The 21,178-nt window shown below is 43.9% G+C and overlaps 1 protein-coding gene across 1 annotated transcript; it reads right to left on the bottom strand.

Moving 5' to 3' along the window:
* Positions 1–235: 235 nt before the first annotated feature.
* PDIA6 (protein disulfide isomerase family A member 6) lies at positions 236–20,856 on the bottom strand. Its single transcript, XM_041755133.1, has 13 exons — positions 20,727–20,856; positions 15,234–15,375; positions 11,169–11,226; positions 10,604–10,730; positions 9,040–9,146; positions 7,546–7,676; positions 7,038–7,152; positions 6,059–6,199; positions 5,437–5,521; positions 5,235–5,307; positions 3,697–3,855; positions 1,299–1,395; positions 236–704 (listed from the first exon to the last, which is right to left on the bottom strand). Exons 1-13 carry the CDS (start codon positions 20,743–20,745, stop codon positions 636–638), a joined length of 1,323 nt encoding a protein of 440 aa, XP_041611067.1. The 5' UTR covers positions 20,746–20,856; the 3' UTR covers positions 236–635.
* Between the last annotated feature and the right edge of the window lie 322 nt (positions 20,857–21,178).

The following is a 21,178-nucleotide window of genomic DNA, read 5'->3' as shown; positions in this document are numbered from 1 at the left end:
CCACTGCTGTTCACCCTTCTTTCTACAAGCTCGCTGTACATTTTACATCTCGAGGCTGGAGCTTGACCTCGTGGGACACATGTGAAATCTGTGCTTGGCAGGCATCCAGATGGTGTCCCCTGGACCACAGGTGTGCGGGGACAGAGGACATCACGGTCAACCCTTCATTATACTAATTCACTGGCTACATATCGGACTCTGAATTTATGATGTGGACACTAAGTTCATACATTTATTGGCATTGTCCAAAATATTATTTTATTTTTTAATGGAAAAAAGCCATTAATATTCAAACGAAAGAATCACATTAAAAAACTTAATAATATAAGAAACAGCCTCCAAGAACATTCAAGCAGCAGTCAGAGGGAGGGAAAAGTATGTCAACAGCCCATCAGTTTTCCTCAAAATATTACTTGATAAGACAACCCAATTCGCTGGCTACAACAATTCATAGAATTTTTCATTGTTTTCTTGAGATGCAAAGTTCACTGTTGCAGTGTTTTCACATGACCAATCAAGTGCTACTTCTTGGTTAAAAAGGCCACTGGTAGACTCATCTGAGTGTGAAGAATGTTCCTTCACTGCTGGGGAAATCTGCTCCCAAGAAAAGAAAACTGAAGTCTGTGCCAAGCCTCTCACAGCTCATCTCTTTCCAAATCGTCCAGCTCCACGTCACTGAGGTCAATGTCGTCTTCCACGGGAAGCTGGAAAACAAAAGCCACCGTGAGGCCCTGCAGGGGAGGGGGAGTGGGGGCTCGGAGGGCCCCACGGACTCACCACAGAGGAGCAAACTCATTTCTAGAGATGCCCCGGATTACAGAGCCCATTCCTCCCTAATCCAGCTCCTGCTTTGAACACTCCCTATTATTTCACAGCCGGAAAAGCTGAGAACTTGGGTGAAGTAGGAGTTTAAACTATTACCACCTCTTTAACACCATTTAGCTTGTCCTTCTGGGGAGGAGGGGCACAAGTGTACTAGAATGAACACTAATTTCAAAGCTGTAATTTTGTATTTCTTAGACAAAAGGTACATGAATTCCAGGTTCAACGTTTGGTTTCAGAATGAGAATCAGGAAAGAGACGTCAAACACTGAAATTTTCTTGGTTGTCTCTGTCAAGAATAACCAGTGCCATGCAGCCCTGAGAGGCTGGTGAGGTCAGGTGTTTCTGACGCCACGCCAAGGCTTTATCTGGTGGAAAGGTCTTGGCTTACAACAGCAAAGATGCACAGGGATGGGGACAGTAGGAAGCAGCTGTCCAAGCACCACAATGACAAGTCCATGGCCCCGGCGACTCACCTCGCCATCCTTGCCGTCCCAAGGCTCTCTGGTGCTGATGGTGGGGAAAGCCCCACCTCCGACAGGAGCTGTAGATCCACGCCCAAAAGAGAGCTCCCTGTGGGGAAGATGACCAAAGCAAGCACATAAAGATGAAGGAACAATGCTTTAAAATAATGACTTGCCCACCAGGTTCCCGTGGAGGCATCTCTCACCTCCTACTCCTGAACAGTATTATCTCAGGACATGTAATGAAATGGCTCAGGTCTTGGCATCAGATAAAGTCAGTTACCACCAATAATTAAGAAAAACTTATTTTGCTAAAATACAAACGAAGTACACAAAACCTATCAAAATTGCGTAGAACCTAGGCACAACACGGACGTCAGCGTAACGAAACTGTAGGTAGACTTAAGATCCCTGATACACCCTATGAAAGATGGCACCTTCAAAGTGCAATTCGGTTCCTTTCCTCAGACACCTCCGAGCACACAGTAAGTAGCACTTAGACCAGCCCAGGGACGCAGGCCTGGAGGTGATGGTGGCGTTTCTCACACCTCAGGCTTTAGGGCAGAGAAGAGTTCTACGATGAAACAGCACCTTATGTCTTAACTTTGACCAATTCTGACAAATATTTCACCAGAAAGACAGAGAGGCAGTCACTGGACTGGGAACAAGCTTTCTTTAAAAGGAGCCTCCAAGCATCCTCAGGTGAAGGGTGTTTGGACCACAGGGGAAAGAGGAAAAGCGAACAGGAGTGAAGTCTCCCCTGTGTGCGTCTGATGGTTATTCACCAGAGTGGGAAAACCGGTTAATTTGATCCACTGCCTTTGGAGACTGCATTTTACATGATGTGCTACCAGTGGTTCTTACACAGGAGCAATTGTCTCCCTAAGGGGCATGTGGCAATGCCCGCAGACATTTCTGATGGGAACAACTGTGTGTGCGCATACGTGTGCGAGGCGTGCAACTGGCATCTGAAAGGTAGATCCTAAACATCTGTCACTTAGGACAGGGCAAAGATCTGGCCCTGGTGCCAACATCGAGAAACCTTGATGTCTGAAGATCAGTTACATTCAGAAAACAGATGGTCAGTATGCTGAGACCCGACCCTACCACCACTCACCGAACCTTAAGCGTAACACAGGGCAGGATGCTGTCTATGCAGAGTACAGAGGTGTCAGCACAGCCAGTCGGCCCCATGTCTCACACGGTCTGTCTACACTGAGCTAGAATGGCTCAATTCACTATGAAGGGGCAAAGGCCAACCCAAGCGGTGGCTTATGTAAGAAATACAAACCCATGTCAACAGAACAAGGAAAGCCAGTGGTGCTATTCCTTATGAGATTAGCATCCTGAATCAGGTTATTTGTCATCTCTGAACATACGTTTCTTCATTGAAATGATGCCAATATGGACAGGAGCTGGTGTTCAAATAAAAGCTATTACCTTCCTATGTAAGCTCAGCAGCACTAAGAGCAAACAGGACTGATGGAAAGATGCCAAGCCTCCTTTAAATAGGACCGAAATTCTGAGGGAACTGTGCCTTGAGGGCAGAGTTCAATTGCTAAAAAAAAGTTTTTTCATAGCTCAGCCATGCTCCTCCCCTGTGCCACCATTTTCTCTGCAGGTCTGCATGCTATCATCTCTTCTAGGGGAGCCCGAGAAACACAGCTGCTGCCTCACACAAACCAAAGGGCCATGAACAGATATAAAACCCCAGTCCTTTTCTCAACTTCTGGGTGGGTACCGCACCCAGACACATACTTGTGTTCTGGCCAAGAGGAACGCTTTAATAGACCTTCAAGGAAGGATCTAGAAATCGCTAACACTTGTGGGTTGAGTGCAGATTTCAAGTGCTGCTACTATATTCCTAGGTTGTCCATTTTAGCTTCCTCGTTGCTGACGAGCTTCTATGGGCTGTGACAAACTGCACATTTCCACCAATGTATTTCTCACTCTGCTTTTCCAAGAGCCGGGCCGCACAGGTGTGTGGTTTCTGAGCACACGTGCTGGCTGGTGTGCACATCAACCTCCCTGCCAGGAGTACACTCATCTTCACATAACCACCTTCTGGAGCTAATGGCCAGAGATGGAAGCAGTACTCCCTGAGGTCGGGGGCACAAAGCATGTGAGGGTGGCCCCTGGGTGAGACTGGCCCACTGAGACTTTTATGACAATCAGGAAGAGCTCAGTGCCAACAGCACAAAATGGCAAGATGGCCTTCACTATATAGAATCCTTCCACAGAAAAGGGAACACAGCTCTTAAAAGAGGATTTAGAAAGCAAACACCTAATTCTCCAGAATGCCAAATGCGAAGTAATTCCATTTATTGCCTGGTCTATATAAACCTAGTTTTGAACCCACACCACAAGAGAACTAAGCCACAAAACATAACTCAAGAAAGCAAGAAGTTACCTGAGAAACTCGTTAATGCCTTGCTCGCTGAAAGACCCTTTTAGAAGAGCAAATTTCATCTTGCGGGCATTAATGGCAGCCATGGCCGGGTAGCCAAACCCTCCAATCCCCAATGCATTTTCAAGTTCCGACTGGGCTCCAGCTTCTGTCCACAGCCACCTAAAAAAACAAGCTGGTTGTTAGGATAAAGATTTCTTTCAAATTAGATGGAATCCAAATAGCAGGTATTAAAAAAAAAAAAAAAGATTACACTATAAATATTTTATGGAACAAAACGGATGCAGGAATAAAAAGGAAGTTCACAACAATAATGTATTCTACATGTACTCTTTAAGATTTTATTTATTTACTTGACACAGAGGGCGCGTGGGTGCACAAGAAGGGGGAGTGAGTGGCAGGCAGAGGGAGAGGGAGAAGCCGGCTCATGGAACCCAACGTGGGGCTCAATCCCAGGGTCCTGGGATCATGACCTGAGATGAAAGCAGATACTTCACCACTTAACCAGCACCCAGGTGCCCCTCTACATGTTTTTTCTTTTTTTAAATATTTTTTTAAAAAGATTTTATTTATTTATTAATGAGAGACACAGAGAGAGAGGCAGAGACACAGGCAGAGGGAGAAGCAGGCTCCATGCAGGGAGTCTGACGTGGGACTCGATCCCAGAATCCCAGGATTACACCCTGGGCTGAAGGCGGCGCTAAACCGCTAAGCCACCCAGGCTGCCCTACATATTCTTTTAACTACAGTTCCTCTTACGTTCCCTACACTACCTCCAGAAGCCCCCCAAGTCTGCAAAGTTTTCCTCCCAGCCCCCAAGTTATCTACTAAACCTGGTGAATTTTCTGTCTTTATTACCTGAAATCCTACTAACATCATTTAGATGATTATGCATGCTCTCTAGGAGTATAGGAACTTCTTTGTAAAACTTACTGGTATGTTATTATTCAGCACCAGGAACATGCTCAACCACATTACTCAAGCTCTACAATGGTGAAGAGTAAAGGGCGTCAGCCGTGCTATTCTGTAGGCACACAATCCTCTGTTGAACTAATGGAGGAGGCGCAAGGTCACCTGAGGGCCAGCAGGGGCAGGAGGGCGGTGGGACAGCGATCGATATTGAGGAAGAGAAGCAAAAAGCTGAACAGGACACATACTTTATCTTAAAAATCTGCCTGTATCTAGTCCTCGCTTGGAAAAGGTAAGAAAACACACTTCTATTTCTGCTTTATCTGGCCTTCGAAGCTGTACCAGAATCCAGTTATGTGACTAAACCAAGTTTTCGCTTGCTAGCCTGGGGCCCCAACCACTATTTAAAATGACTGTTATGAAAACAATATACACCGTGGCACAGATCAGTATCTTATAAATAAGAGACCTGCATTACTTCTTTTCCTTCTAGGTGATATTTACCTCTTAAATTTAAAAAATACCAAAGAGAAACAGGGACACATCCCACAGAAATCACAGCAGGAATCAGACACTTCAGGAACATGATGATGCTCTCCCAGCCAAATTGTATTGAGAAAATAACAACTTACCCCCACATTTTCTTTTTGTATTTGTCTGCCAACTTCAGAAGAACTTCTAAGTAAGAATTTCTGCCAGCAGCTCCTGATTTAAACAGACAAAATTTTTTAAAGGCAAAGATAAACAAGTCTGTAACATTAATCAAATAAGTGAACATTCTGAGGGCAGGCAGCACAGAGCAACTAATAGCAAGGGAGCCTCTGTTCATCGTACCAGTATCCAGAATGTGGGGCAGCACGGCTACGACACAGAGCTGATGCTCCTCACAGGTCTTCTTAGCAATGTCCTCATTGATGATCTGTGGGCCCAGAAGACAAGGGTGGTTGGAAGGCCACAGTCACAAAACCCAAAGGTCAGCTTGACAACAAAGACTGGGCATCATCACGCTCACTGAAGAGCAAAGAAGTTCACGAGACCGAGTGACCCTTCCCAAAAAGATTGCCTCATATGCACTGTGGCACCAGTGATGGACTTCTGTGATTCATCCCTAAGCCCTTCCCCTGGGATGCTAGCGAGGCACCTATCACATGCTCAGAGCTCCACAAATAACAGCTATTACTTTGAGAACGATGACAGTGTGACCGGATGCATTCTAAAAAGCTTGGTACATGTGTACTCATGGTGTAATTATTTTAGTACTAAAAGTTATGAAAAGTAGCAATTTGTCAGACAGGTTTTCCCCACTTGAAAGTACAGTAACACTTTAAAGAGATCATTTTAAAAGAGAAGGAAAAGAGCTCCTCTGAAAAGGCAAAGTGAGTATCATTACTGCTTTGGTGCCTGCCACCATCAGACTGGACCGTTCCTCTTATCCCAAGTGATGGAAGCGATTTACCTCAAGCAGCTCAGGGGGCGGGGCATTCTCAGAAAACAAATCCAGGGCCCGGGAGACGATGTCAGATCGTGTCCGTCCTCCCTCATATTCCATAGGAGACTCTCCCTTCTGAAATATCTTGATTGTAGGAAACCCCCTAATCTATTAAAAAGAAAAAAATAAGACAAAATCAAATTAACATTTAATAAGGAATAAAATAAATATCTACAGATTCTAACACTACTTTATGGGTGATTTAATTGAACAATATCCCCAGCCTGCATCAGTTCAGGCCAACAGTCTGCCTACCAGGCTTAGCATTTTATATATTTGAGAGAGACAGAAAGCACAAGCAGGGAGCCCGGTGTGGGACTCCATCCCAGGATCCTGGGATCATGACCTCAGCTGAAGGATACTTAACCGACTGAGCCCCCAAGTGCTCCCAGCCAAGTTTTATTCAAAACTTACATATATATTTAATACAACTATATCTGCTCTAAGACAAATGCACCAACTTCAAAAGCAATATTAGGGGATCCCTGGGTGGCGCAGCGGTTTGGCGCCTGCCTTTGGCCCAGGGCGCGATCCTGGAGACCCGGGATCGAATCCCACGTCAGGCTCCCGGTGCATGGAGCCTGCTTCTCCCTCTGCCTGTGTCTCTGCCTCTCTCTCTCTCTCTCTATCATGAATAAATAAATAAAATCTTAAAAAAAAAACAAAACAAAACAAAAAAAAACAAAAAAAAAAACAAAAGCAATATTAGCAACTTGTAAAAGCCTGGGCAAGCTGAAGATTTGCATTAAGCACACAGCGGAAATAGTGAGATACTAGATTTAAAAAAAAAAAAAAAAAAGAGTCCTAAGTTCAAGACTTAATGGTTAACAATAAAGTGCTTTAGTTTCATTACAAATGGCCAAACATCTCCTCTCCTACCGCACAGGGAGGCTTGGGATACTGGATGAAGTAACATAAAAACAATTAGCCTTACAGTTACACTCACCCCGTATCGGCTGGCCAGAAGCTGGTTAACCGTGGCATCCACAGCTGCAAGCTTCACTTTTCCCTTCGTCTGCTCTTTCACCTCTGTAGCTGCAGCAGCCCATTCGGGCTCGAGGCTACAGAAAAACACTTGCATGTTAAAAGTGTATTTTAACTCTGGGCACAAATACTTTAGCTGAGGCGTGCATTTCTGCCCAGCCCCGTGAAATCACACTTGGACAACAGGTTGTGTATAGCTCCATGCATGACATGATGCCACCCTCCCACATTCACCTCCGGGCCTTTGTCACTGCCCTCCCTGAATCTGGATGCTGGCTCCCTGTTCATCTCTGAACACATGACAGAAGAAGCTCTTGGCAGTAATGACAATGTGTAATGTCATTCGGAGTCAAAAGTTTCTCTGGAGGAGAGCTCGGGGATTACCTAGACCTGGGTCAGCTTCTTCAAAGCAAGTGAGGTGACTACACTGGAGGCACTGTAACTCAAAGAACCTGGTAAAAAGCACTTACTTTTTGCAGTGTCCACACCAAGGAGCATAGAATTCAACCATCCAAACATCGTCACTATCGAGGACATTCTTATCGAAGCTGTCGTCTGTGAGCTCGATCACATCCTTCTTATTTGAACTTTCACTCCTACCCTGTGACAGGTGACATGCGACATTCAACTCTGCTTGGCCAGAAAGCACACTACCCTGTTCTAAACAGAATTCTACAATAATCTCTTCCAATGTTAACAAAGTTTGGAGCTTTCTTTCACAGGAAAACTATCTCACTCAGATTGGGGCTATTCCTTAATAGTATTTTTGCTTGGTAAGCAGTGTTTGCTGTCAATTACCAGAACCTACAGAATAAGCTATCACATGCACCTGAATTCTATCACCTGCTGTTTTATTAAGAGAAAGCCCACATGGCTCACAGAACCACCCAGGAACACTACTCTATTCAGACTGGGCACAGCTGCTGGTTCATCCCAGGATGTTAAACGTACCACAGCTGCTACCTTTCCACAGATAAAGTCCCTACCATTCAAGAGAGCTAAATATAGAATTTAACCCCCTTTTTTTCCAAAGAAATTTTTTAAAGTTTTACTTAAATAAGTAAATAATACGTCCTCTCTACACTCAGTGTGGGGCTTGAACTCATACCCCCAAGAGCAAGAGTTGTACACTCCTCTAAGCCAGCCAGGCGCCTCCAAAGAATTTTCCAAATACCAAATGGCAGAAGCAGTCAGTTCTGTTACAGGGCTTTCTGGTGCCTAGGCCAAAAGCCAGGGACTAGGGGAGACAACTGCACCCATTCAGTGATGGAGTTTGAAATCAAAGGCAAGAGTGAGGAATCTCTGGGTAAGTTCATCATCTGTAGAAGGAAGCTAGTTTTACTGATCTCTTTAAGAGTAAAGGGCCATTTAATCTACATTTTTTAGAATTTAATGCCTCTTCACAAGAACATAAGTACATCATGGTTAAACATCACATGTCATACAGGGGCATCTAAAATACCAATCCACGGAACAAGAAATTGTTTTTTGTTCCATTTGTGTAGAATTTTCCAGGATTTCAGGCTGACTACAGATATAAGCCAAGAGATCATTTAAATTGCTTTCCTCTTTGGTTAAAGCCGATCTGGTCTCTCTCTCTCCACTTTGGAACTACAAAGGCCATAGGATCCCTAAGCCCAGCTCCCCCGGCCTGGAGCTCTTTCTCTAGCTACAGCCCAAACTCTTCTATTTTAGCGCTGGGCCAATGAAGCCCATCTGTGGCCTGGTTCTTGGCCTGCAGTTGTGGCAAGGTGCCCTGGGACCAGTGACTTTTGAGGAGGCCAAATGAACAGGACGGGTGGCTGACTTCCTCTGGTATCAGCTGATGTAACCTCATGTTATTTTTTAACTGAAAATTCATTAAAATATTAGTAATAACCAAAAAAATCTATCCTCTCCAAGGAGTCCATATTCTGGCATCAAAATCATCACACGCATTAAAAATCGACAATATACAGCCTTACTTGTTTTCCAGAACTGTATCCGCCACCCCTTCCTCCAAGGCGGTCCTTCACAAGCTGGCGCAAAGCACCAAGAGCAGCATCCACAATGGCTTCACCAGTTCTGCTCCCTATAGGAAGACAAGGGACAATCACACAAATAGGCGGCGGGGGGCTGTGCGCCAGTATGACACTACCTTAATCTGTCAGTTTCATCAGATGTTTGAACACACCCAACAGTACACACATGTATTTAGCAGAGAGCCAAGTTCTCCCTACCATGCATATTGCACTGGAATTTTCACTGGGAAAGCCAAATCCCCAATTTCAGTTTGAGGTTGTTAGTGTGAACAAGAACATCCTCCTGTACACCTCTTAATACCACCTACAAATGAGAGTAACTCAGGAATGTTTACTGAACAAGGAACACATACACAGATGAATAAGAAACCTGTATCTACTTAATAAAGCAGAGAATATTTCCAAATACAAATTACCAATTGAAGAAAAAAGAAAAGAAACTTTCTATGATAATGGAGAGAAAAAAAATCAGGAAAAAGTAGGATATGAAAGGTCTGAAAAGTCACATAATCCAGGCCTCTTTTTTCTCTCTTGCTGACATTTATTTTAGGCTTTTTTAGGTTCTCTAGCTGAATTTACTCCTTGTCTAAGAAGTAACTGAATTACTGAAACTCAATAATGACAACAGCCTTTGGAAGTTTAGCCAAAACTATACTCAAGAAAAAGTCAGGAGGCTATTAACTGACTCAGAAGTATATGGACAATCTAAGCCATGAGGCTATCTTCAGAGTTCAAAGGCAAAACTCTAATAAAATTTCTTTAGAAAATTTTTCTCTTCTTTCTTTTTTTTTTTTTTTAAAGATTTTACTCATTCATGAGACACACAGAGAGAGAGAGACAAAGAGAGACAGAGGCAGAGGGAGAAGCAGGCTCCCTGCAGGGAGCCGGATACAGAACTCAATCGCAGGACCCTTGGATCACAACCTGAGACACTCAACCACTGAGCCACCCAAGTGTCCCAATTTTGTATTTTTTTTTTAAAGTAGTTTCTTATCAAACGTCTGAGAACATTTTGACCTGACATTAGAAGAAAATACAGTACAGCAATATTCAGAATGTGTTCAGATGGTGTGTACTACAGCCCTGGATGACACTTCCTAACACAAAAGGCCAAGAACTGCACATAACATAGCCTTCTAGTCTGTTCCTTATCTCCAGATGCCTCCATCCTCGGAAGCAGTGCCCCTTCCACCTATCTACCTGGAAATACACCAAATTAAGAAATGCACTAGGAAAGAGAGGATTTTCTCACTCTAGACCCAAGAGTTGGCAAACTTTGTGAAGGGCCCAACAGTAATTATCTTTAGCTGGGCAGTAATTATCTTTGTCTGTTGCAGCCACTCGATGCTGCCATTTTGGTGTGAAAGCAACTACAAACAGTATGTAAATAGGTATGACTGTGTTCTGAAATATAAACAGGTCTTTGCCCCTATTTTTTTTTTTTTACCTACCTGCTCAAATTAAAATTCCAACCAGGGGGAATGGAGCAGTTAGGGAAAGTCCTTACCCTGATAATCTTCTGGTCTGTTTTTGTTGGATCCAAAAATCTTAATAGTAGGAAATCCCTGAACACCATATTGACCTCCCAGAGACTGATGTTTATCTGCATCCACTGCACCAACTTTGACAACATCCTGTGAAAAAATAAAAGTATTACCTATTTTTCTTTCAAATAGCAGATTCCACCATTTGATTCATGTAGACTCAGGGACAAGAAAATAAAGGGCAGGATTAGGTTTATAAAAATGGAATTACTGAGGGCTTTAGCCTGGAGAAATCATTCCTACGTGGAATGATGGGGGAATGTTAAGTCAGCCCTAGAGAGGGAATTCTGTTGCTCCCAGAATTACTACAACTAAGAGTAATTATGTCGTTAATCTGGAAAATCGAATTAACGAACATAGCCAATGTAAAAATGAGATGTAAATTATCCCTTTGATCTCTACATGATTTCGGCACCGGAACAAAGGTTCTGAACTTCAATGTGCAAATTATTTTCCTATTGCACATTAAGCCCAGTTGTATACTTATTTATACATATACACCTGAATGTGGACATTTTAGAAACTTACTTTTAATGCAGTTGCTACCTTCTTCCATTCTGGTGTCAGCCTCTGGCAGTGGCCACACCTTTTGGGAGATGAAAACACAAGGCAACGATTAGTATCTTGGATCCCCAATTCAAAAATCCTCTACCAACAGTCTACTGAGTGAGTTGCACAGGGGTGGGTGCAAACGGTACCCACCGGGGAGTACATATAGGCATTAATAAAACACAATCAGGGATGTGAAGGAACTTGCCATTTTAAGGCTTTACTATAATCCTTTTTCATATACTAATTTAAAAAGTTTAAACTGTCATTTCTAACTCTATCCTGGGGTAGGAACTTTGGCATTTATCCGGTCAAGTGTACCTCAATGGGTGGTCTGAGTTAAAAGGTCAGGCAAATGTAGCTTCTTGGGGCCCATGAAATCAAGACTCCTAGAGAAGGGGTTCAGGAACTCGCATTTTATTAAGATCAATTAGTGATTCTTAAGCTCATTAAGGTTTGATATTCTGTGATCTAGTTCAACTTCTTCATTTTATAGATGAGGCATCTGTATTAAAGCCTAAGTCTCAATGCTCTTTGGCTCCCACAGAAGCATGTAGGGTTACAAATGTACATGTAATCCCAAATCTCCTAGCAAGCTAAAAAGTACTTGATACCACAAGGTAGAGATAAAAGAGTGAGAGGAAACAAGAGAGACAGAGATGAGTACACAAGGAAAAACAACTTTAATCTTCTAGGGAACAGTATTTAAAATAAATTATCCTGAACCATACAGACATGTGCTTTTAAAAAGTTATAGATACACACACTCCTGTTACGTTTATACCATTTATTGAGGCTGTAAACCGTTTTACTGTTCGTTTTCACTGCTGCATAACATCCATTGGATGAAGACACTATAGCCAGTTTACCCATAGGTGATTAGTTGTTTTTTACAACGAAGTCTCCTAATTAGGTTTCTAAAAACCTACTAAGCAAATGCCACATGCCAGGACCATGAGGAGCCCTTCATACAGGATTTCAATTTCATTTCATCAACAAAACATTGAAGACAGGCCTTGTTATTTTCACCTTATGGATGAGCAGACAGAGGCTGAGAAGTTCAGAAACCTGTCCAATATCACATCACACAGGTGTCCGGTGACAGAGCTGCTGGATAGGTCTCTGTGACTCCAGGTCCCACATTCTTAATCACTATATATTATCACCTTCCGTAGGAGCCTAAGCCTATCTCAATATTTTAATAGAATCTTCTGGGAAATATCCTGAAATGCTGGTTCTACATACTTAATATCTAGTATCTTTTGCTGTTCAGGTGAGCTACTTAGAAGTCCAGGTGTCAAAATTTTATAGGATTTTGTGGCTCTTGAGTCTTCCTTTATTCTATGAAAGGACTCATATCAAAGATTGTCAAGAGTATATATTCTCTTTAATTTCGATATGAAGCATAGTAAAGACACAACAGAATGCCACAAAAATACAACACATCTCTACACCTCTACCCAGAGTTCTTCACCTGGGGTCCACAGATCCTAAAGTTGGTGGATAAAAATTCATGGGTTCCAGGAACTTTTGATGAATGGAAACCACCTCTATTTCACTAACTTGGAAATAAAGGCTTTCCTTCAATGGTGAACATTCACAGCACACCACTTGTCACAAGTGAACTCACAGCTACCTTCACATCACTTCACTACCAGTGCTGCTCCACTGATCTCCCAACCTCATTTATGCTCATCACTATTTCACGATTATGGTGTCTAGGTGTTAGATCTTCCGCTGGATCTTGGTATTTACTGTCCCAGTGCAAGAGTACTACATAACCACATCTATCTATCTATCTATCTATCTATCTATCTATCTATCTATCATCTATCCGCGCACACACACACACACACATATATATATGTATTTTTTAAAGACTTATTTATTCATTCATGATAGACATAGAGAGAGAGAGAGAGAGAGAGAGAGGCAGAGACACAGGCAGAGGGAGAAGCAGGCTCCCTGCAGGGAGCCCGACCCGGAACTCGATCCCGGGACTCCAGGATCGCGCCCTGGGGCCAAAGGCAGGCGCCAAACCGTTGAGCCATGCAGGGATCCCCCACATCAATATTTATTTTAACATTTTGATAATGGTATTTCAATATTTTAGGTTCCATGACCTGGTGTCCTTTATTTTATACATGGAAAAGGAAAACCTTTATTATGGGGAGAATTCAAAGCCTTCACCAAGCTGCCAAGTCCAAACACAAGGAGAGAGGAAAAACACTTGCTCTAATGATACCTCCTCTTCCCCAGGAACACTAGGAAGCAAAACTGCCATGTTAACAGTAACCATTAACTACATGATCCAGATCCGACCTTCTCAATTGTGCTCTCTGGTTTAGTTTTAGAGTGAGGTATATTCTCTAATATTGTAGCTCCCCAAAACAATGTCAATTACTCATTCAAAAATGATTTTAAAAAAATCTAACTTATAAAAATTGCATAGAAAGGCATCCAACACTTAACAGTTTCTAGAATTATTATCTGTACATTTACTTATATGAATGAACTAACCCATACAGAATTCTCATTTGGATTTAACAAACAAAAAACAAAAAGAAGCTTTAAAAAAAAAAGGCATTAAGCTGAATAGTATTCACAATGTGGCAACATAAAAGTAGAGGATTTTACCTTAATTTGCTACATTGAACATTAAGTGAAATAGTCCATGAAAACTGGTATTGAGTTCCCAAAACTCAGTTTTCATGGTCTTGCAAAGGAAAAACTTAAAGCAATGAAGGAAAACCTTTCATCAAGTATAGCCTAAAATGCACCAACTCAGGTAAGAAGAATTTTTTTAAAAGATTTTATTTATTTATTCATGAGAGAGAGAGAGAGAGAGGCACAGACACAGGTAGAGGGAGAAGCAGGCTCCACGCAGGGAGCCCGACATGGGACTCGAATCCCGGGTCTCCAAGATCATGCCCTGGGCCGAAGGCAGCGCTAAACCACTGAACCACCCAGGCTGTCCCGGTAGGAATTTCTAAGAATTTCATTTACTACTCCCTATGTGAGTGTGGGGGGCACAGCTCACCTCTAGAAGGACTTCCTGGATCTCAAACCACCACACAGTTTATCTGTAAGACACACAGCCGGCTGGGGCTCAGGGAACCTGCAGGCTCCTAATTTACAGAAGTACAGCCTCGTGCACATTTTGCAGTTCCCATTAATCTGCTTCTACACTTCTATTTGTTGGGTTTTTGTTTTGTTTGCGTTACATGCTTAACTACACACACAATTAGTTCAATACTGTATTTTGACTACGTATAATTGTGCATCATTAATTTCAATATAATTACATCTTTATTCTACAAGGTTTTTTTTTTTCCCCCAGCAATGCATGTAAGGCAAGAGAAGAATTTTTTTTTTTAAGATTTATTTATTTATGATAAACACACACACACAGAGAAAGAGAGAGAGAGAGAGAGAGAGAGAGGCAGAGACACAGGAGGAGGGAGAAGCAGGCTCTATGCCGGGAGCCCGACATGGGACTCAATCCTGGGCCTCCAGGATCGCGCCCTGGGCCAAAGGCAGGTGCCAAACCGCTGAGCCACCCAGGGATCCCCGACAAGAGAAGAATTTTAAAATTAGACCAGATTTTTCTAATATTTCTGGAAGCAACTCTCAAGAAACAAAATGGAATCACTAGTTCTTCCCTTTCCTGGGCCCAATATTCTTTCACCATGAGTTTCCCTTCCATCAAGATCCTACTTAACTCATCACTGAGATATATATATATATATATTTTTTTTAATTACAAGAAAATTTTCTTTCTTTTTTCTTGCAACAATTAGTTACTTCAACCATTTTTTTCCAACCATTTACTTCCAACCATTTTCCAGTTAAAGGCCATGGAGACTCCATCTCCACGGCCTTTAACTGACATCACTTCAGGCAGTCTCCCATCCCCTTCTCTACTTCTTTTGAACAAGCAGTATACTAGATAAACTAGACGGCTGAATAAGAGCACATTTTCATGTAATATTTCCCCTAATTTTATAAAGTACCATCAATATCCCACAACTGTTTTATACTTACCATGGAGCATAGAATTCTACCAACCACAAATTATCACTTTGAATAACTTCCCGGTTGAAATTTGATGGTGTTAGTTCAATCACATCATCGCTGGAGGAATAAAGACCGTTTGCTGCTAGGAAGAAGGTGCAGCTCATCAGACCTGTGGTAAGGACACAAAGCACAGCATGAGTGAAAGGGTTCATGCTCCAGCAGCCAACTCGGACAATGGGGGTCTTCTATTGTTCAAGGTCCTTCTGGGGCAGGGTCCCTTGGACCCCCAGTGCCTTCCCCTTCTCCCGCTCACTGCAGGGCACAGCAAGTAGGAAACAGAGGCCATATGCTCACCTCTTGAGCTGCGGCCAGAAAAAGATTTCTTACTTCGTGCTTATGCACTAACATCTTCATTCTTTACAGTCACCTTGTGAGGTAATACTACTGTTGTTTTATGGGCAAGGACACTGAAAAGCTGGGAGGCCTCCCTGTGACCCTAGGCAATCCACGCAGCATTATTTCTCGTGTTATTCAGTTGCAATATTAGCACACCATCTTTATTACTACTTTTGGAGGAAAAATTGTGTCTCCTCTACTATAATAGGACTATCAAGGGCAGTAATTGCTTTTATAAATATTTTTATTTCTGCTAACACTATTCATGGCAATCACCCAGCACAGGCAATGCTGTTGAATGAGCTTACAAAGATTTTTCATATAAATGCTATAGAGGATGAGGGCAGCCTAGGTGGCTCAGCGGTTTAGCGCCGCCTTCAGCCCAGGGTGTGATCCTGGAGACCCGGGATCGAGTCCCACGTCGGGCTCCCTGCATGGAGCCTGCTTCTCCCTCTGCCTGTGTCTCTGCCTCTCTCTCTCTCTCTATGAATAAATAAATAAAATCTTAAAAAAAAATAAAGTGAGGATGGAGTCTTGTCGTTATTATTGATAGCACAGTTTAGCCACACGGTGGACCAAGTGCATTTTGGCTGGCTACTCCAGGAACTGAAAGGTAATTTTTAACTGTTATACAGGAAGAAAAGTTCCAAACTGACTTATGAATATTTTAAGAACTCAAAAGTTTTTTGAATAGGTAGTACTACCAAAATTCCACCTCCTCCTTTTAAATATATGTAGAATTTTTGTTTTCCAATTGCATTGCATCTAATACCTTCAGAATAATGCCTAATAATGGACTATTCTTGACTTTAATATTTTCTTATTTGCTGGCTTTGGAGTTGAAACAGATAAACTTTATGATAGTAAAGGAATTCCTACCTGTTACTTCCTCTTTAGCATCTACGAAGATGACTGTATTTCTTTTTATCTATTGATGCAATAAACTGTGAAACTGCCCTGTCTTCTAAGGCAGCGTGTGTGCATCATTGCAATCACATTTACATGTCTTGTAGATAGTATCTGGAAGATTTCAAATGGAGCTTTTTGGAATAGCTCAATGGTGTATTTCTTTTGGAAGGAGTATACACCAATGTTAACGCTTCTGTTGCTAAATCTTCTACCTCATAGTTACACAGCAATGTAACTTTCAATTATTGTAACTTTCAATTTTCAAATCACTCTCAAATACGTTAGACCACTTGGTGTTTCACAGCATTGATAACCTGAGAGCAGGAATAATCCTGCTTTTGTAAATAAGGAAGCAAAGGCACATTTACTGGCCCATCTGTGGTCTCTGACGTCTATTTCCAAGTTCTTCCCATTAAACCACAGTTGTCTTTTTAGTGCTCAGGATAAAATGGTTCAGTAGGTCATGGGCATGAATAAACCAAGTAATGATGTTGTTCAAAAATACTGCATCCGAGCGGTGCCTGGCTGGCTCAGTCAGCAGAGCTGAGCATGCAACGCTCAGTCTCAAGGATGTGAGTTCAAGCCCCACACCGGGCATGGAGCCTACTTTAAAAAAAAGATATTGCATCTCAATTATAGATTGGCTAATATCGGAATTTATGAAATGAAACTGTGGACTTTACTAAGGGTGACATGAGAGGTTATCATGCAGGAAGATTTGCTTTATAGAGAGTTTTCTAGCTCCAATGCAGACCGGTTGGGGAAACTCTCAAGAGAGTGGTGGCACCCAAACCTAGGGAAAGATGGAATGGGCAGCAGTGACACACGTTACTGGGAGATCAAATAGGAGATGGAAAATGAACTGCTGGATTTAATGACAAATCGCTGGGACCCAGGACAGCTGTGGTGAAGGACTGAGAATAAGCAGCAGCCAATCTGCAAACGACTGGAGAGGGTAGGAGGGAACAAGTTGATGAAAACAGGTAACTCTTTAAAACAAATTTTATTAGAAAGAGCACAAGAGAGCAAGCAAACCTGCGGTAGAAGGAAGGTTTCTTTTTAAAGTCGAGAGTGATCTGAGCAAGAAGGGAAAAAATATGGGGAGTGGGAGAGGTTCAAGATAAAGGGGAGGAATAATGAAATAAAATGCCTGGAATGAGGAAGGGAGGGAACCAGGGTGACAGGGGCAGCCCAGGACAAGATGGCCTCCTTTTCCACTTCAAGAGGTGGGAAAGGGTGCATGTGGATGGAGGTCAAGCCAACCAAAGTGGGGTTCTCTTGATAACCTCTACTGTCCAATATGGCAGCCACTTGCCACATGCAGCTGCCCCTACATATGCAAACAGCATAAAGAGTGCACTATATTTTGATGACTTGGTAGGAGGAAAAAAGTATCTTATTAGTATTTTTGATATTGATTACATGCTAAAATGATATCTTATAGACACTTGGGAAATTTATATTAAAATTAATTTCACCTATTTCTTTTAAGCCTTTTAAATGTGGTTAACAGAATATTTAAAAATTAGATATGAAGCTTGCATTATCATCTCCATGGGACTGTGCTGCTCAATTATATTTTTGTTGTTGCAGGAAAGGTTAAGGGGAGCTTGACATATTTAACAAAGTAAATTAAGAATCCAAGCAGAGTCCTAATTCTTAATAAGCTTAGAACTTAAGACTGGTCCTGGAAAATCTCCACAGAGATCTACTTTCTAAAGTTTTTTTTTTTTTTTTTTTAAATCAACATGAATTAATACTTGTTCGATACACTGAGCTCACTGAAATTTTTGAAAATGCAAAAGAAAACCCATCAACAGTTCCACTAGAATGGGCAGTATTTTGCTGAATATTCTTACTGACATTTCTATGTAACTCAGAGCTCTAAAACTTCATATTTATATGCATGTGGTCATTCTATACATTCCTTTCTGTAACCTTTTTTCACTCAAAATAAGTCAGACTGGGTGGCTCAGAGGTTCAGCGCCGCCTTCAGCCCAGGACCTGATCCTGGAGACCCGGGATTGAGTCCCACGATGGGCTCCCTGCATGGAGCCCGCTTCTCCCTCTGCCTGTGTCTCTGCCTCTCTGTATGTATCTCATTAATAAATTTAAAAAATCTTAAAAAAAATAAATCAGATATTTTCTATATAATTATGGATTCCTTATCACTCTCATCCCCTATATAGCCATTATCATGTTGCCAATCCACGACCAACAGAATTTATTTCTGATTTGTCTCTATTAACAGACCAATGCTGAAAATTCTTTTTTTTTTTCAATGCTGAAAATTCTTATACTTTCCATTCCCCTCAAATAAATATACATATTTTCTTAAGAGATGATCTTACAGGGGTACTGGGGGAAGAGCTATTTCAATATATGTATCTGTCCAAATACCCTCCAGAAACTGACATGGTAACTAAGAATACTGAAACAGCACCACACACCAGGCACTAGCTAAACAATTAAGATATATTAACTCATTTCAAGAACTCTATGTGCTCATTTTTACACCAGGAAACAGAGCCACAGAAAGACTAGCTTGCCCAAGGCCACATAATTGGAAAGAGATAGAACACTGTTATGCAATCCAAATTTTTAACCAAAGGACTGGAGACTGCATTAGTATAATCCCAAGAAGGGCCATTAGGTAGATTGTGGGAGGAGATTTAGGTCCTCTCCCTTCTCCTGTCAATCACGGACAGCAGATGTTACAAGCAGGCTGGCTTCACGGAAGGGGATGGACCATGATTTTTACCTAAGGAATATGCTTCCTTTCCCTACAGGGATGGTCATGACATCAGTGTAACATGGACGAGGGTTTGGTCCCCCCCCCCCGCCCCCCAGCAATGGTGTGTGGCTTATTTGTCTTTAAATTTTGCCTAATTCTCACAAGAGCCTCCTCTTTCTTATAAATGGCTCTCCAACGGAGATGTCTTGATAATAAAGATTGGGGCCCCAAATTCCTTAAAAGGCACAATGACCTCGTAGGGCCTAGAAAGGAATTGAACATAATACTCAGAAACACAGATTACAAGATGTATAGATTCCAATAGCATGAAAGAAGCCAGTAACTACTCCCTACAAAAACCCTCAAGAAAACCAACAACAACAATAAAAAAACAAAAAAAGAAAAACAAAAACAAAAAACCCGGGGGCCACTTAAGATGATAAAGTAAATCGATCTCGACTAATAATGTTCTGTTTCTACAATTCACACGGCGGTTCCACTCACGGATAATGAGCACCAATGGGAAATTGGAACATCCGAGTGTCTAGCATCCCTGGGAGCAGATGGTTTTGCCATCTGTGGCTCCCCATTATCCCTCCACAGTAGCTAAGGATGTTATAAATCCACATCAGCAGCATCTCTGTCCCACCACACCTGCTGGGAAGAAGAGTACAAGATCCCAAAAGCAGTCATCTAGAAACCAACAGGGCTCCCCCCCCCCCCCCCCCCAATAAACCGCTCACGCCGTGTAATCAAGTAACGAGTTAACTGACAGGATCACTGACCCTTTCCGAGCCGAGTCTGAATTCGCCCCGAGGGAAACTGAACGCAGACCGGAACCTGTTCCCCTCCTGTACCTTCTCCGCAGGAGTCCCGCCAAGTGTTCGTACCTTGCCTCCTCCCGGGAGACCTCTACGAACCCCCCATCCCGAGCAGCACCCAGAGCTGCTCGGGGTGGTGCGTGGTGCCGGCTCCCGGGCTCCCGGGCTCCCGGCTAGTAACGCGGGGGCGGGCCGGGGCGCCGCGGGGGGCACCGAGCGGAGCCACAGAAGCGACGGGATCCTCCTCCACCGCAGTCCCTGCGCTTCCTAAAACAGACCTTTACGCGACCCACGGAAGGCCGCCGCTCCATCTAGTTTCTCGGAGTCCAAGCCCCCGGCTCAGGGGCTCTGGGAGGGCACCGTCCCCCTTCCCGGGCCACGCTCCGGCCTGCTTCCGCTTCCAGGGCTCGGCTCTGCTCCCGGGTGCCCCTCCGTGGGGTTCCCCCGAACACCCCCGCCAGGGCCCGGGCTGCTCCGCGCGGCTCCCACGCAGCTCCCGGCCTCGGCTGCCCGCGCCCGCACCCGCGCCCCCGCCGCCGCCGCCCCGAGGCCGCCAGGGCCCCGCACCCCCACCCGCACCCCACCCGCACCCCCACCGCAGCCCGCCCCGCCCCGCCCTCCCGAGGGCAGCCCCCGCGGACGACGAGGCCGCGCGCCTACCCAGCACCAGGCGAGCCATGCCGAGCGCCCGGGCCGCCGCGTCGTCCCGCCGCCGCCTGAGCTCCGCGCGCCGCGCCCCCGCCGCCCCACGTCCCGCCCTCAGCCCGTGAGGCAGGCGCCGGGCGGCGCGGCGGGGACGGGCCGGAAGGCGCTCGCCAAGCCGTGGCCGCCGCTCATTGGTGGCCGCGGGCCTCGCTCACTCGCGCAGCCAATGGGAGGCGGCCGGGTAGAGGTTCCCGGTTTGATTTTTTTCTCGGGGGCGGAGCCAGCGGCGGAAGGAGGGACTTGCTGGGGGCGGGGCGACGCCTCCTTTACTTCGGGGGGGGGGGTGGGGGGCGCTGGGTCCCCCCCTGGGCCTGTGCGCTCGCGGCCTCTGCCCTGGGGGGCCCGGCGCCCGGTTCCTGTTAGTCTTCGGGCCTTTATTCTGTTTCCCTCCTGGCCTTTAGGGCGGC

This window comes from Vulpes lagopus, chromosome 5 (assembly GCF_018345385.1).
Source record: "Vulpes lagopus strain Blue_001 chromosome 5, ASM1834538v1, whole genome shotgun sequence".
Lineage (NCBI taxonomy): Eukaryota > Metazoa > Chordata > Mammalia > Carnivora > Canidae > Vulpes > Vulpes lagopus.
This window is presented reverse-complemented; position numbering and strand designations above follow the sequence as displayed.